The 13,500-nt window shown below is 48.1% G+C and overlaps 1 protein-coding gene across 1 annotated transcript in view; it reads right to left on the bottom strand.

Annotated features, from left to right (window-relative positions):
• LOC122921942 (melanoma inhibitory activity protein 2-like) overlaps positions 1–13,500 on the bottom strand; it is a 45,104-nt gene that overhangs the window by 18,977 nt on the left and 12,627 nt on the right. The window contains 3 exon segments of the mRNA XM_044272278.1: positions 1–78; positions 11,225–11,316; positions 12,085–12,228. Of these exon segments, the coding sequence (XP_044128213.1) occupies positions 1–78; positions 11,225–11,316; positions 12,085–12,228 (314 nt within the window).

Genomic DNA, 13,500 nt, shown 5'->3' with positions numbered 1-13,500 from the left:
GGTGAAAATCACAACATCCCAGGAACAGCCATAAAAATCTGCGCCGGGCTGGAGGTCCTCCGGTAACAGCGAGGCAACCTACGAGGAAACAGAATCAATAGGCGTCAGCTGTGCAGAGAAAAACTACAGCTGTAACAAACCCTCAGCTGCGAGAAGTATGGGGTCTTCACTGATCTGGATGTAAACAAAATGACAGGGCTCTGCTATATCCCGCAATCCCACAGATAATACATGCAGCGGTAGGAAGTATGCACGACCTCCCGCACCATCAGGTCAGGGGAACGGGACCCTTGTTCCAGGGATCAGTCGGGGTCTCAGCGGTCCCTCACTGATCAGTTAGTAATCCTCTAGTACAGGGTAGAACTTCCATACTTGGCACAACCCCTTTAAGCCCTGGTACAGGTCCAAGGAACTAATCGGCACCCCCTAGATTTTGCACAGGTGCTGATCGGAGGCCAGGATGAAATGACTGGTGGAGAACACTGGAGAGGACTCTGATGCCGGTCACTGCTGGTGGATGTCAGATGTATTATACAGCCACCACCTGCGGCACAGGTTCGGCTCAAGAGCCCGCTCTGCACTCCCTTTATGCCATTATGCAGTAAATGTATGCCACATGGCGCCAAGCAGGTTCATAGAATTTTCTCTTTCACAAACTTCCTACTCAGTTCCAAGATCTCTGCTTACTGTCAGTGAATGGGAAATTCCCTGTTAATGTGGAGAGGCGGAAAACCCCTCTTGACCTACTCCTGCTTTTGGTTTGCTATAACGTATCAGTATACCAGGGCGGCAGAGTCGGCCCAAACCTCCGACATCTCTGCGGCAGGATCGTGACTGATGTCCCCTAGAGACACATCACTACTGAAGCCAGGCATTGGCGGCAGCAGAGCAGGCGATCATGCACGTGCTGGGGGCTAATCAAACAAGTGACAGACTGGAAGATGGACATGACACATGAGCAGCGAGGAGTAGGTAGGCACCATTCTTTCCATGGCAGAGGCAGGCTGTGGGCACCGGTGAAAAGTCACTTATTCTCAGATAACACCTTTAAAGCTTAGTTCACACTTCAGTGGTTTGATCAGTGATTGTGAGCTATGGTGACGGTCAAAAACACAGAACAGGTGCAGGTCTTTCCACTATATCTCCGAGGAGGCTCCACTTCTGGTTTAAGCTCACAATCACTGATGGAAATCACTGATCAAACCACTAAAGTGTGAACTATAGGCCTAATGCTGTAATCCTGTCTAGCAATTTTGAGCATGTATCGCACAGGTTCAGGCATTCTAACTAACGGCCTTGAGGCATCATGAAGATACCTAGTATAAGGACAGGAGAGGTGAGAACTGATTATCTATCACCACTAGAACACCCTGCTTATCGCTGATTATAGTATAAGGAAAGGAGAGGTGAGAACTGATTATCTATCACCACTAGAACACCCTGCTTATCACTGATTATAGTATAAGGACAGGAGAGGTGAGAACTGATTATCTATCACCACTAGAACACCCTGCTTATTACTGATTATAGTATTCGGACAGGAGAGGGGAGAACTGATTATCTTATACTATAATCAGTGCAAGGTGTTCTAGTGGTGATAGATAATCAGTTCTCCCCTCTCCTGTCCTTATACTATAATCAGTGATAAGCAGGATGTTCTAGTAGTGATAGGACAGGAGAGGTGAGAACTGATTATCTATCACCACTAGAACACCCTGCTTATCACTGATTATAGTATGACAGGAGAGGGGAGAACTGATTATCTATCACCACTAGAACACCTTGCACTGATTATAGTATAAGATAATCAGTTCTCACCTCTCCTGTCCTTATACTATAATCAGTGATAAGCAGGGTGTTCTAGTGGTGATAGATAATCAGTTCTCACCTCTCCTGTCCTTATACTATAAATCAGTGCAAGGTGTTCTAGTGGTGATAATCAGTTCTCCCCTCTCCTGTCCTTATACTATAATCAGTGATAAGCAGGGTGTTCTAGTGGTGATAGATAATCAGTTCTCCCCTCTCCTGTCCCATCACCACTAGAACATCCTGCTTATCACTGATTATAGTATAAGGACAGAAGAGGGGAGAACTGATTATCTATCACCACTAAAACATCCTGCTTATCACCGATAACTGTTTATAAAACATAAAATAAATTTGTGATTAAAGTTTCTAAATATCTCCACAGTTATATTTAAATCCGTACATTTTCATCGACTCCACCGCCCTGTTGGCCAGCTCAAGTTTTTTCACCCTCTGTTTGTAAACAGCAAGCAGGGATTTTGAAAAGAGTCAGAAATTGAAGCACGAAGTATGGGAGAAGTTCAAAAAGTTCATTATTCTAGGATTAGGCCTCGATTCCTTAAATCTACATTTGTGTTTTAGGGGTTGAACAGCTGAGACTAAGCCGCCCAGGAAACAACACCAACTCTACTACATAGGAAGCCGTTACACAAGACTAGCGGAGGGGAGGGGGTGTGTTACCCCTCCAGCCGAAAGCTACATCAGCAACCAGATCACAAGACACCACTGCACGTCTGACAAAATCCACTCCGTGCGTTCCTGTGACCCTACGGGTGCCAGATTATCAGATATTCTGGATGATCAGTTATGTAATCATTGCAAAAAATATATATATAAAAATTATTATTTTATCTCCCCACCATTTATAAGATCTCTGCTGTCTGTCAGTGAATGTGAACATTCATTTACACCCAGCGGCAGATAAACCGGTCTTCTAATATGCAGCTGAGGCTTTGTTACCATTGTATCCAGACTAGGCAATCATCTGCGAGTCCAGACTGCACTGACACATTGTAACAAACCATCAGGAAATAATTTTACAGTAAGTATATTGCAGTTTCCGCGCCATTCCTGCTGTCAAACACCCAGAGACCCAAAACAGAAAGCCGACGAGTCCGCGGGGGTCTGTAGATACATTGACTTCCATCCAGAAACGTACGCAGCAGAGCGGTCACTGCGTGGTAATAAACGTAAATCTGCCGCTGGTGTGAACGGAGCCTTAACAGCAGGTGGATGGCAGGTATGTCCGTTTCAGTGCATACGTTCACCTGCGGCTAGGTAACAGCCTATCAGACATTTTTTGCACTGTTTTTGAGACTAAAATTAGTGATTTTGCTAAAATGGCGCACACGTATAGCGGTATCACGGTCATACGTGTGCACTACAGCCCAGATATAACGCACAGTGCCAAACTACCAGTGCAACCTGTTACTATATGGGGTGCTTATATTTTTGCAACCTCCTCATGCAGGTGCAGGGGTGCAGCAGTCACTGGTTACTGTGGGGGCACCAGTCACTGGTTACTGTGGGGGCAGCAGTCACTGGTTACTATGGGGGGCACCACTTTCAGGGAGCTGGCTCCCCCTCCATAGCATAGTATAGGCCTGTCAGACTGAGTCAGAGGTGAACGTGGTCAAAAGCTGGTCCCTGACTCACCTGCCTCACCGTGCCCGCCATGTAATCGCCGCTCTCCGCCATCCCCGGTCATGAAACCACAAGCCAGCCGCATCCCGCAGCCCTCAGTCACCGGCAGGACGCTACCATCTGCCCAGTAAGTAGGGGGGTCGTACCATTCACCGTCTAGAACCGCGGACACTGCACCCAGGAACTGGATTTGTATTCTTATGTTCATATCAGCTTAATATTATCCTATAAACCAAGTCTTCTGCGAGGCTATACAGTATTCAAGACTCGGTACCCCCCCCCATCGTCATCGTTTGGTTTAGTCCAATCTAGCGTCAGGGGAAGAGGAAAGAGCGGAGCTGTACGTGTCCATGGAAGGGGCGGGGCTTCCGAAGCCGCGGCGGCCATATTGACTGGCAAAGCCTCCGCTTGAAAAATTAAAGGGGCAATCCATCTAAACTCCTATTAGATAGAGATATAATCAGGGGCGTTGTATAAAGAAAGCAATACATGCCACAGTTCTCATTTATGCCCCCAAATGATGATTTACACCTAAATGAAGTACTCTAGCTTCCCCCAATGTGGGAGGGGCTTCTGTGTTTTTTCCCCCCTCTGCAGTCAGGCTACTGAGAAAGTGTATAGAACTTTGTAAGTGCACATATATATTGCCTGCTGGCCATCAGATATCTTCAAAGCCATATAACAGGGATGCTCAACCCGCGGACTTCCAGCTGTTGCAAAACTACAACTCCCAGCATACCCTAATGGCTGTAGGCTGTCCAGGGATGCTGAGAGTTGTAGTTTTGTAACAGCTGGAGGGCCACAGGTTGGGCATCTCTGCCATATAACATCATTCTGCCCTACAATGGCTTTATAAAGGGACAATACTACATTAAAATCAGCTTACACACAGAGGCGTACATACAGGGGTCGCCCCGGCCGCCTGTGGGCCCCTGGCCCCTGCAGTAGTGCCACTCAGACTCAGGTGTGGGCCCGCGGTGGCGGCAGGTGACAGGGAGATGAACGCTTCCATTGTGGAAGCGCTTATCGCCATAGGGATCTGTATCGCCGTCCTCAGGATGTCTGTGCTGCGGCCGGGCAGGGGGGCGTCTCCCTTCCCCTTCCTCTGATAGGCTGCCGGCACAAGGCCCACAGCCTATCAGACAGGTGCAGGCGGTGCGAAGATGTCATTGCGCCGCCTGAGCCGCACAGCGCGGGACACAGGCCAGAAGAGGCCGGCATCGCATCACTGCTAAGGAGGTAAGTATAAGGGTTTATTTTATTTTTTTAAATACCGGACTTTACTGGGACACGAGGAGGCACTTCTTACTGGCAAATGAGAGAGAAGGGGTTGGCACTTCTTACTGGCAAATAGGGGGGGGGGGGGTTGGCAACTTGGCACTTACTGGCAAATAGAGGGGGTTGGCACTTCATACTAGCAAATGAAGGGGGGTTTGGCACTTGATACTGGCACATGGGGGGTTTGGCACTTGATACTGGCACATGGGGGGTTTGGCACTTGATACTGGCACATGGGGGGTTTGGCACTTGATACTGGCACATGGGGGGTTTGGCACTTGATACTGGCACATGGGGGGTTTGGCACTTGATACTGGCACATGGGGGGTTTGGCACTTGATACTGGCACACGGGGGTTTTGGCACTTGATACTGGCACACGGGGGGTTGGCACTTGATACTGGCACATGGGGGGTTGGCACTCGATACTGGCACATGGGGGGAGAGGCATTTGTTACTGGCACATTATTGGGGGCACTATTGGGGACCACAGGGCACAGTATTGGGGTAGTAGGATGTTTTGTCCAGAAGATGGTAGGATGATGGAAAAGTAGTAAACTAAGATATTTTTTTGTTGTCAAACTGCAGAGATTAAAAGCGGCGTAAAAATGGTGGTCTGGTCTGAAAGGAGAAGACGAGGACAGAGAACATCTACATCGAAGGAGACGTCACTGGATGTAAGAGGTACGGGCACGATTTATAAGTGGGGCTGTATGTGGGTGTGGTTTGAGGGCGGGTAGGGACACAGGGGCCCGGGGGGAAGGGGCCCCATGGATTGTGTGTACGCCACTGCTTACACAGTTTATGAAATGCACTTGCTTTCTCAGCTGCTGCTTGACATTGAGCGCTGCTGTCTGGGTTAGCCGCACAACAGCAACGTTGGACACTCCAGCTGCAGTGAAACTACCACTCCCAGCATGCACACTTGCTTGGTTGTTCTCGGAACTCCCATAGAAGTGAATGGAGCCTGCTGGGAGTTGTAGTTCCAAAACAGCTGCTAAACCCTGCAGTATCCTCAGGGTCCTTCTCTTGCTTAATGCATACAGGGCCTATGGACAAACCATCAGGGAGGCGTCTGATCGGCTCCAAATTTATTCTGCATCAGGACAACGACTCCAAACATCCAGCCAATGTCATTAAAGGGCTTGTCTCACCGCAGCCCTTAAACGGTGGCAAAGTGCGCAGCCGCCCTCTGTTCATTTCTATGGGGCCTCCGAAAATCCCATAGAAGTGAATGGGAGCTGTGGCCATTCACTTGTATGGGGAGCCGGCTTGGTGGTGGTCGGACCTGAAGTCCTCCAGCCACCTCCTTGCAGGTTTTTTTCCCCGATATAGATGTGGGTCCCAGAGGTGGGACCCGCATCTATCAGACAATGGGGGCATATCCTAGTGATATGCCCCCATTGTCTCCGATGAGACAACCCCTTTAAGAACTTTCTAGAGCGTGAAGAAGAAGGAGTCCTGGAAGTGATGAGAGAACCCTGTTCTCCAGATCATCCAGTCTGCCTGGGACTACATGAAGAGACAGAAGGGTCTGATCAAGCCTACATCCTCAGAAGATCTGTGCTTCGTCCTCCAAGATGGTAACAACCTCCCTGCCGAAGTCCTTCCAAACCTGTGTGAAAGTCTCCCTAGAAGAACCGATGCTTGGATTGGATTTAGATTTATTTCTCTTTTCTTCCTTCACTTTGCATTCTGTTAGGGCCTCATGCACACGACCGTTGTGTGTTTTGCGGTCCGCAAATTGCGGATCCGCAAAACAGGGATGGCGTTCGTGTGCGTTCCGCAATTTGCGGAATGGCACGGACAGCCATTGTTATATAACTGCCTATTGTTGTCCGCAAAACGGACAAGATTAGGACGAGTTATATTTTATTTTTTGCGGACCACGGAACGGAGCAACGGATGCGGCTCGGATGCGGACCAGAACTACGGTCGTGTGCGTGAGGCCTAAGTAATAGAAAATAAACTTTTAACGCTTCTGTATGTGAAATCCTTCTCATTTTGCAGCATGTTTCCACGCCTGCCTGTTACTTTTGCCCAGTTCACTATAACTAGGCTTCTATTCTTCATCTTACGTCCCCCTCACCTTTCTTATCTTCCCACATCCTTGTCCTAATCCGGCCACCTCTCCTCCTGCCTGATAACAGCGAGCGCGGCCTCCGCCAGACAAAAGCGCTTTCCTCTCCCTCAGGCAAGCGAGGCATTAATCATTAAACCCAAACCCCGACCCTACTGCACCAGAACATTACCCCACACCACCACCATCAGGGGTGCACCTAGCCTTTCTGCTGCTGCCCCAGGCGAAAACTGAAACAGCGCCCCCTCCACCATGCTAATTTCTTAAAGGGAACCTGTCACCGGGATTTTGTGTATAGAGCTGAGGACATGGGCTGCTAGATGGCCACTAGCACATCCGCAATACCCAGTCCCCATAGCTCTGTGTGCTTTTATTGTGTAAAAAACCTGATTTGATACATATGCAAAGTAACCTGAGATGAGTCCTATCCCTGACTCCTCTCACGTACAGGACTCATCTCAGGTTAATTTTCATATGTATCAAATCGGTTTTTTTACACAATAAAAGCACACAGAGCTATGGGGACTGGGTATTGCGGATGTGCTAGCGGCCATCTAGCAACCCATGTCCTCAGCTCTATACACAAAATCCCAGTGACAGGTTCCCTTTAACCTAACCCCTTTCCTTCAGCCCATGTCCCTCTCTTGCCTGAGGCGATCGTCTCACCTGCCCTCATTGGTAGTGCACCCCTGCCCCCCCCATGCTAGTCCAGGAAGCTGAGATCTCAGGTGCTGTAGTTATAACCCCTGACATAGAGAGGTCTCTGGGGAATGTAGCATTTCTAGGGGGTCACAATGTCTATTCCTGCCTTCGTGAGACTATTCAGGAATTGCTATGTAGGCAGTTTCCTGATATACAAGCAAAGCGTCACAAACGATCCTATACCTATAGACGTCTTCTACGTATTGATAGGATATATATATATATACAGCGCCATATCCATCTGATCAGCTGTAACCCGTACAGATACCAGCCTGGGCTCCCCACTGATACATTGTAACTAGTGATGAGCCAAGTATTCATAAATACGATTCGGCTGCTCCGCCGAATTTTACCCCAAAAAATTTGCATTGTGACAAATAACATTGTATCCCTCAGATGTCGCGTTCCTACATGATCGCGGCATCTGATAGCAATAATCGGGTGTAAAATAAAAAATAAAAAATTCATTAAATCACACTTCCCTCATCCATTTGCTCGCAACGGGCCAGCTGCCGCCATCTTGATTGAAAATCTGGCGTGAAATCTTCAATCAAGGTGGCAGCGGCCGGCCCATCGTGAGCAAATGGATGAGGGAAGAATGTTTTTTTGTTCGTTTTTTACGGCTATTTTTTATCTGGAAAAACTGATTTTTAAAGGTCTGCGCAGCCGGATCTGTTTTGCCGGTGTAGTGTTATACGACCCTACCTCGTGAGATTTCCCTACCTCCTGACTTCCCGTCGCACTGCTAATGACGTGAGGAGGCGTTCCTGAGTTTTGACGATCTGCGCAGGAGAGCCTCAGTAGGGAAATATTACGGCCCAGCGCGCAAGCGCGGCTAACTAGGATAAAACAGATCAGTTTTTTTTCCCATATTGAGCCCCGAGGACGGAACTCAGCGCCGGAAAACTTTAACGCAAGTGTGAAAGTGCCCTTAGTCTGTAGCACATTCAGCTACCTCCGTCAGTCCCATAGACTTGGATTGAAGCGGCAGCGTGCATACGTGACAACCGGGTCCGGAATAGCGTATACGAGAAAGGGGTCTGCCTTTATTAAAAAAATAAAATAATAGCCCCCCCCTTCCCCACAATAATCTGAAAGGAGCTCTAGTAACCCGGCACTGGGCACTGCAGGAACTTCTGGCCCCGTAACATCTGCTGCCTCGCACTTCCATTGGCAAATGTCCGTAAAAATTGATTATAAGCTGCTGCACCTACCTCCTCCTCCCCCACTGCTGCGACTGGAGGCTCCATCCGAATACTATAGAATTAAAGGTTCCAGGGGGCGTCACAAGGCCCAGCGGACATGCTACCTGCACAGAGGGCGGCAGGGTCACTGCTGCTTGCTGTAAGGTGATCCTGCCTTGTGCAATGCCGGGGGTGACGCAGGCGGTTTAATGACAAACAGCACAGACCCTTATCTGCCCCTGTCCGCGGCTAACAGCCACCTGTTACTTTTCATGTTTTATTTACCTAGAGCGCAGATGTAGCAGAGCTGAATTGGATCACTCCAGAAGAGATCTATAGTCTGCTCATCCTGACCTTCCTGTTTCATGAATAAAATGGAGACAACTACTGAGAAGACTCTCACAGGTAGTGAAGGAGCAGGACAACAGCCTCACTGTATAGGCTCCTTTATAGACACATGGACAACATAGAAGGGCTCCCCTGCTCACGGACCCCAAAGGAAGACCCCCCCAAGTGTCCCTCTTTTTGATCTGAGGTATAGATTTTCATTACTGCATTTACTATATTGACCCACAAAGTGTTTGTCCGGTTCCTCTCTGTATATTGGAGCCCGCCTCGTATATCATTTCATTATTTGATGCAATTAGAATTTTGGAAATTTCTATTTTCCGATCATTTTTGCGCTATTTTATAACAGAAAACTATTGACGTGTATAAATATGCAGGAAAAATGTATGTTTCACGTAGTGAACCATAAGGCTGGGTTCACACGGGTCGAGATTTCCGCGCGGGTGCAATGCGGGAGGTGAACACATTGCACCCGCACTGAATCCGGACCCATTCACTTCTATGGGGCTGTGCAGATGAGCGGTGATTTTCACGCATCACTTGTGCGTTGCGTGAAAATCGCAGCATGCTCTATACTGTGCGTTTATCACGAAGTGAATGGGGCTGCGTGAAAATCGCAAGTAAGTGCGGATGCAGTGCGATTTATATGCATGGTTGCTAGGTGACAGTCTATTCACTGTATTATTTTCCCTTATAATATGGTTATAAGGGAAAATAATAGCATTCTGAATACAGAATGCTTAGTACAAGGTCAATTGAGGGTTAAAAAAATATATATAACTCACTCACCTCCTCTTTTTGATCGCGTAGTTGCCGATCTCTTCTTTAATCGTGAGCTGCCGGCTAAAGGACCTGTGGTGATGTCACATCACATGGTCCATCACCGTGGTGATGGACCATGTGATGAGCACAGTGATGTCACCACAGGTCCTTTGACAGGCCCTGAAGAAAGAACAGGAGACCGCCAGCTACGAGATCAATTGGAGGAGGTGAGTTAAGTTTTTTATTTATTTTTTAACCCTCAATTGACCTTCTACTAAGCATTCTGTATTAAACCATGTTATAAGGGAAAATAATTACATCTACACAACACCGAACCCAAACCTGAACTTCAATGAAGAAGTTCGGGTCTGGGTACCACATTCAGTTTTTTATAACGTGCGTGCAAAACGCATCGCACCCTGAAAAACGGAACGCAATCGCAGTTAAATCTGACTGCAATTGGGTACCTACTTGCGCGGGTTTGCCGCAATGCACTCGGGACGCATACTGAGCCAAAATGTGACGCCCGTGTGAACCCAGCCTAAGGCCTCATGCACACGACAGTATTTTTTCACGGTCCGCAAAACGGGGTTCCGTTGTTCCGTGATCCGTGTCCGTTTTTTTCTTCCATGTGTCTTCCTTGATTTTTGGAGGATCACCAGACCAGAAAAGTGAAAAAAAAAATCTAAGTCAAGCTTGCCTTGAAAATGATAGGAAAAAAACGGACACGGATCACGGACGCGGCTGACAATCTTGTGTGCCTCTGTTTTTTTCACGGACCCATTGACTTGAATGGGTCCGCGAACCGTTGTCCGTCCAAAAAAATGGGACAGGTCCTATTTTTTTGACGGACAGGAAACACGGATCACGGACGCGGATGACAAACGGTGCATTTTCCGAGTTTTCAACGGACCTATTGAAAATCAATGGGTCCGCAGAAAATCACGGAAAACGGAACAACGGACACGGATGCACACAACGGTCGTGTGCATGAGGCCTAAGTGTCCCTCTTTGAACGTCCAGCAAGTTGGGAGGTATGCAAAGGTAAACCTCCTGGCTCAGTAGTCAGCTCTGCTACATCTTGTACGGAAGCAAATGTCTCTGGAGGTACCTAAGGGAGGGGTCCACTGAAGAACACTACAGTCAACGTCTTCAATGGCTGATAACAGAGAGCAATAGATGCAACTGGAAAGAAGGCTATGCTTTTAGAGGTTGTCTCATCTCAGACGATGGGGTCATATCGCTAGGATATGCCCCCATTGTCTTATAGGTGAGGGCCCTGAAAGTGTTGGAGGGCGCTCTGTTCCCAATATAGGTGCCTGTAGGTGCACCTTTAAGACAATCCTGGCGATATGCCCCCATTATCTGTGAAGAGACAACCCCTTTAATGTTAATTCCGCCATGCAAGTTAGGTGGCGTACCTTGCCAATTTTACTTGTCACCAAGGACCAGACGGGCATAAGATGGTGGGTGTGGACATCATTGTATCCGGAATATATCTTCCTCAGCATCGCTGTGTGATAAAAACATGATACATTGTGTCACATTGAGCTCTGTCATTACATTGTATCTATTTGTCTGCAGCGCCCCCTACATTCAAACAGCCCCAGGTGCATCTGTCAGCAGTTTTGTCCCTATGACACTGGCTGACCTGTTACATGTGCGCTTGGCAGCTGAAGGCATCTGTGTTGGTCCCATGTCCCTATGTGCCCGCATTGCTGAGAAATATTATGGTTTATGATATGCAAATGAGCCTCTGGGAGCAACGAGGGCGTTGCCGTTACACCTACAGGCTTTGCTCTCTCTGCAATTGCCGCGCCCTCTGCACTTTGATTGACAGGACCAGGCGGTGTAAACGTCATCACACCTGGCTCTGACTTCTCCTAAAGTCAATCAAAGTGCAGAGAGAGCAGAGCCTCTTGGAGCAATGGCGACACCCCCGTTGCATCTAGAGGCTAATTTGCATATATTAAAACATCATTTTTCTCAGCAATGCGGGCACATATGAACATGGGACCAACACAGATGCCTTCAGCGGCCAAGTGCACGTGTAACAGGTCAGCCAGTGTCATAGGTACAAAACTGCTGACAGATGCTCTGTAAAATGCATTAATATCGGCTTCTAGGTAATAACCAATATGGCTGACACCCTAAATCCTTCATCCAGCATTCCCAGATCCCTGAGCAGAAAGTCTACAGTACTGCCCCTATCATGGTATCACTAGAAAGATTTGCCATTCAGGGGTCCGGGAAAGCTGGGTGCTAACATAATATAACTCACCTGTGAAAGCCAGGACCCCCGGATCGGATTGTATTGGCCCAGGGGTCTCCTCTGCCCCCTGTGGTCGCTTCCAGGGCTGGTGTGGAGGTTTCATACATGAGGTCCCGGCCGCCTCCTCGGCATCAGAACATGAAGAAAATTCATCTAGAAAGCAAAATAAACGGTTTTATCAGATTTTATGATCTGCAGATATGACTACAAAACCTTATTACACAGACTGGTGGAGGGAGGAGATTGGGGAGAGGGGGTCACAGGGTGAAAGTCACCCCTATATTGAAAGCTACGATCCTGAATTAATCATTGCCCATCTCTGAGGGCTTCACTTGAGCCTGGATTTGTATGTGGTTGCTCTGGTGGAGGAGCACAGTTGGCCAGGAGCATGTCTCTGAGGGTCGGTGCACGGCATTTCTATGGTTGCCACTCAATGACACCCAACTATCTCAAAGTCAAAAGGACCAGTCCTGGATTTTGTCTGGTGTCCCGCTTTCCTACTGCAGCTCCATCACTGACCCTTTGACGTCATCCGTGGGGGGGTTCCAGCTTGTGTTCTGCTAAGGTGGTATTACTATTAGTATTTTAATAAAACTAAGGAGACATCACTAGGGGCACTATTTCTGAGTGAGGGACCCTAAGGGGGCATCACAAATGTGAGGGAGCACTTAGAGGGTATTCTTACTGTGCGGGGGGCAATAAGAGAGCATCACCACTGTGAGGGGGTCACCCTTAATTTGTAGAGAGGCACTAAAAGGACATCACCATCGCTTCTGTTTGGTGGGGGCATCCTTACTGTATGAGGGCACTAAGTAGGTATAACTATTGTGAAGGAGACACTAATTAACCTAAGGGACGCAAAGGGTGCATCATCACTGTGTGCCACACAAAGAGGGCACTATGTGGGTGCGCTATTGCTGTGTATTACACGAAGGACGGTACTGTTACTGAGTGGGAGCACAGAGGGATGTATTGGGGGGGGGGGTGGAGAAGGACTGGGCAGGGTTAGGGCATGGCTTACCATGAAAAAATTGCAGGAGTGGTCTCTTTTTACTCTCTTTGAAAGTTGGAGGCTCTTTGGTTGGCACTGTATAAGGGTTTCTGTGGGTGGTACTATATGGGGGTCTCTGTGATGGCACTGTGTATAAGGGTTTCTATAGGTGGCACTTTATAGGGCTCTGGTGGCACTGTATAAGGGTTTCTATAGGTGGCACTTTATAGGGCTCTGGTGGCACTGTATAAGGGTTTCTATAGGTGGCACTTTATAGGGTTCTGGTGGCACTGTATAAGGGTTTCTATAGGTGGCACTTTATAGGGCTCTGGTGGCACTGTATAAGGGTTTCTATAGGTGGCACTTTATAGGGCTCTGTGGTGGCACTGTATAAGAGTTTCCATAGGTGACAATTTATGGGGTTCTGTGGTGGC

Source organism: Bufo gargarizans, chromosome 11 (assembly GCF_014858855.1).
Source record: "Bufo gargarizans isolate SCDJY-AF-19 chromosome 11, ASM1485885v1, whole genome shotgun sequence".
Taxonomy (NCBI): Eukaryota; Metazoa; Chordata; class Amphibia; order Anura; family Bufonidae; genus Bufo; species Bufo gargarizans.
The sequence above is the reverse complement of the archived record's forward strand: the minus strand, read 5'-3'. Positions and strand labels throughout refer to the sequence as shown.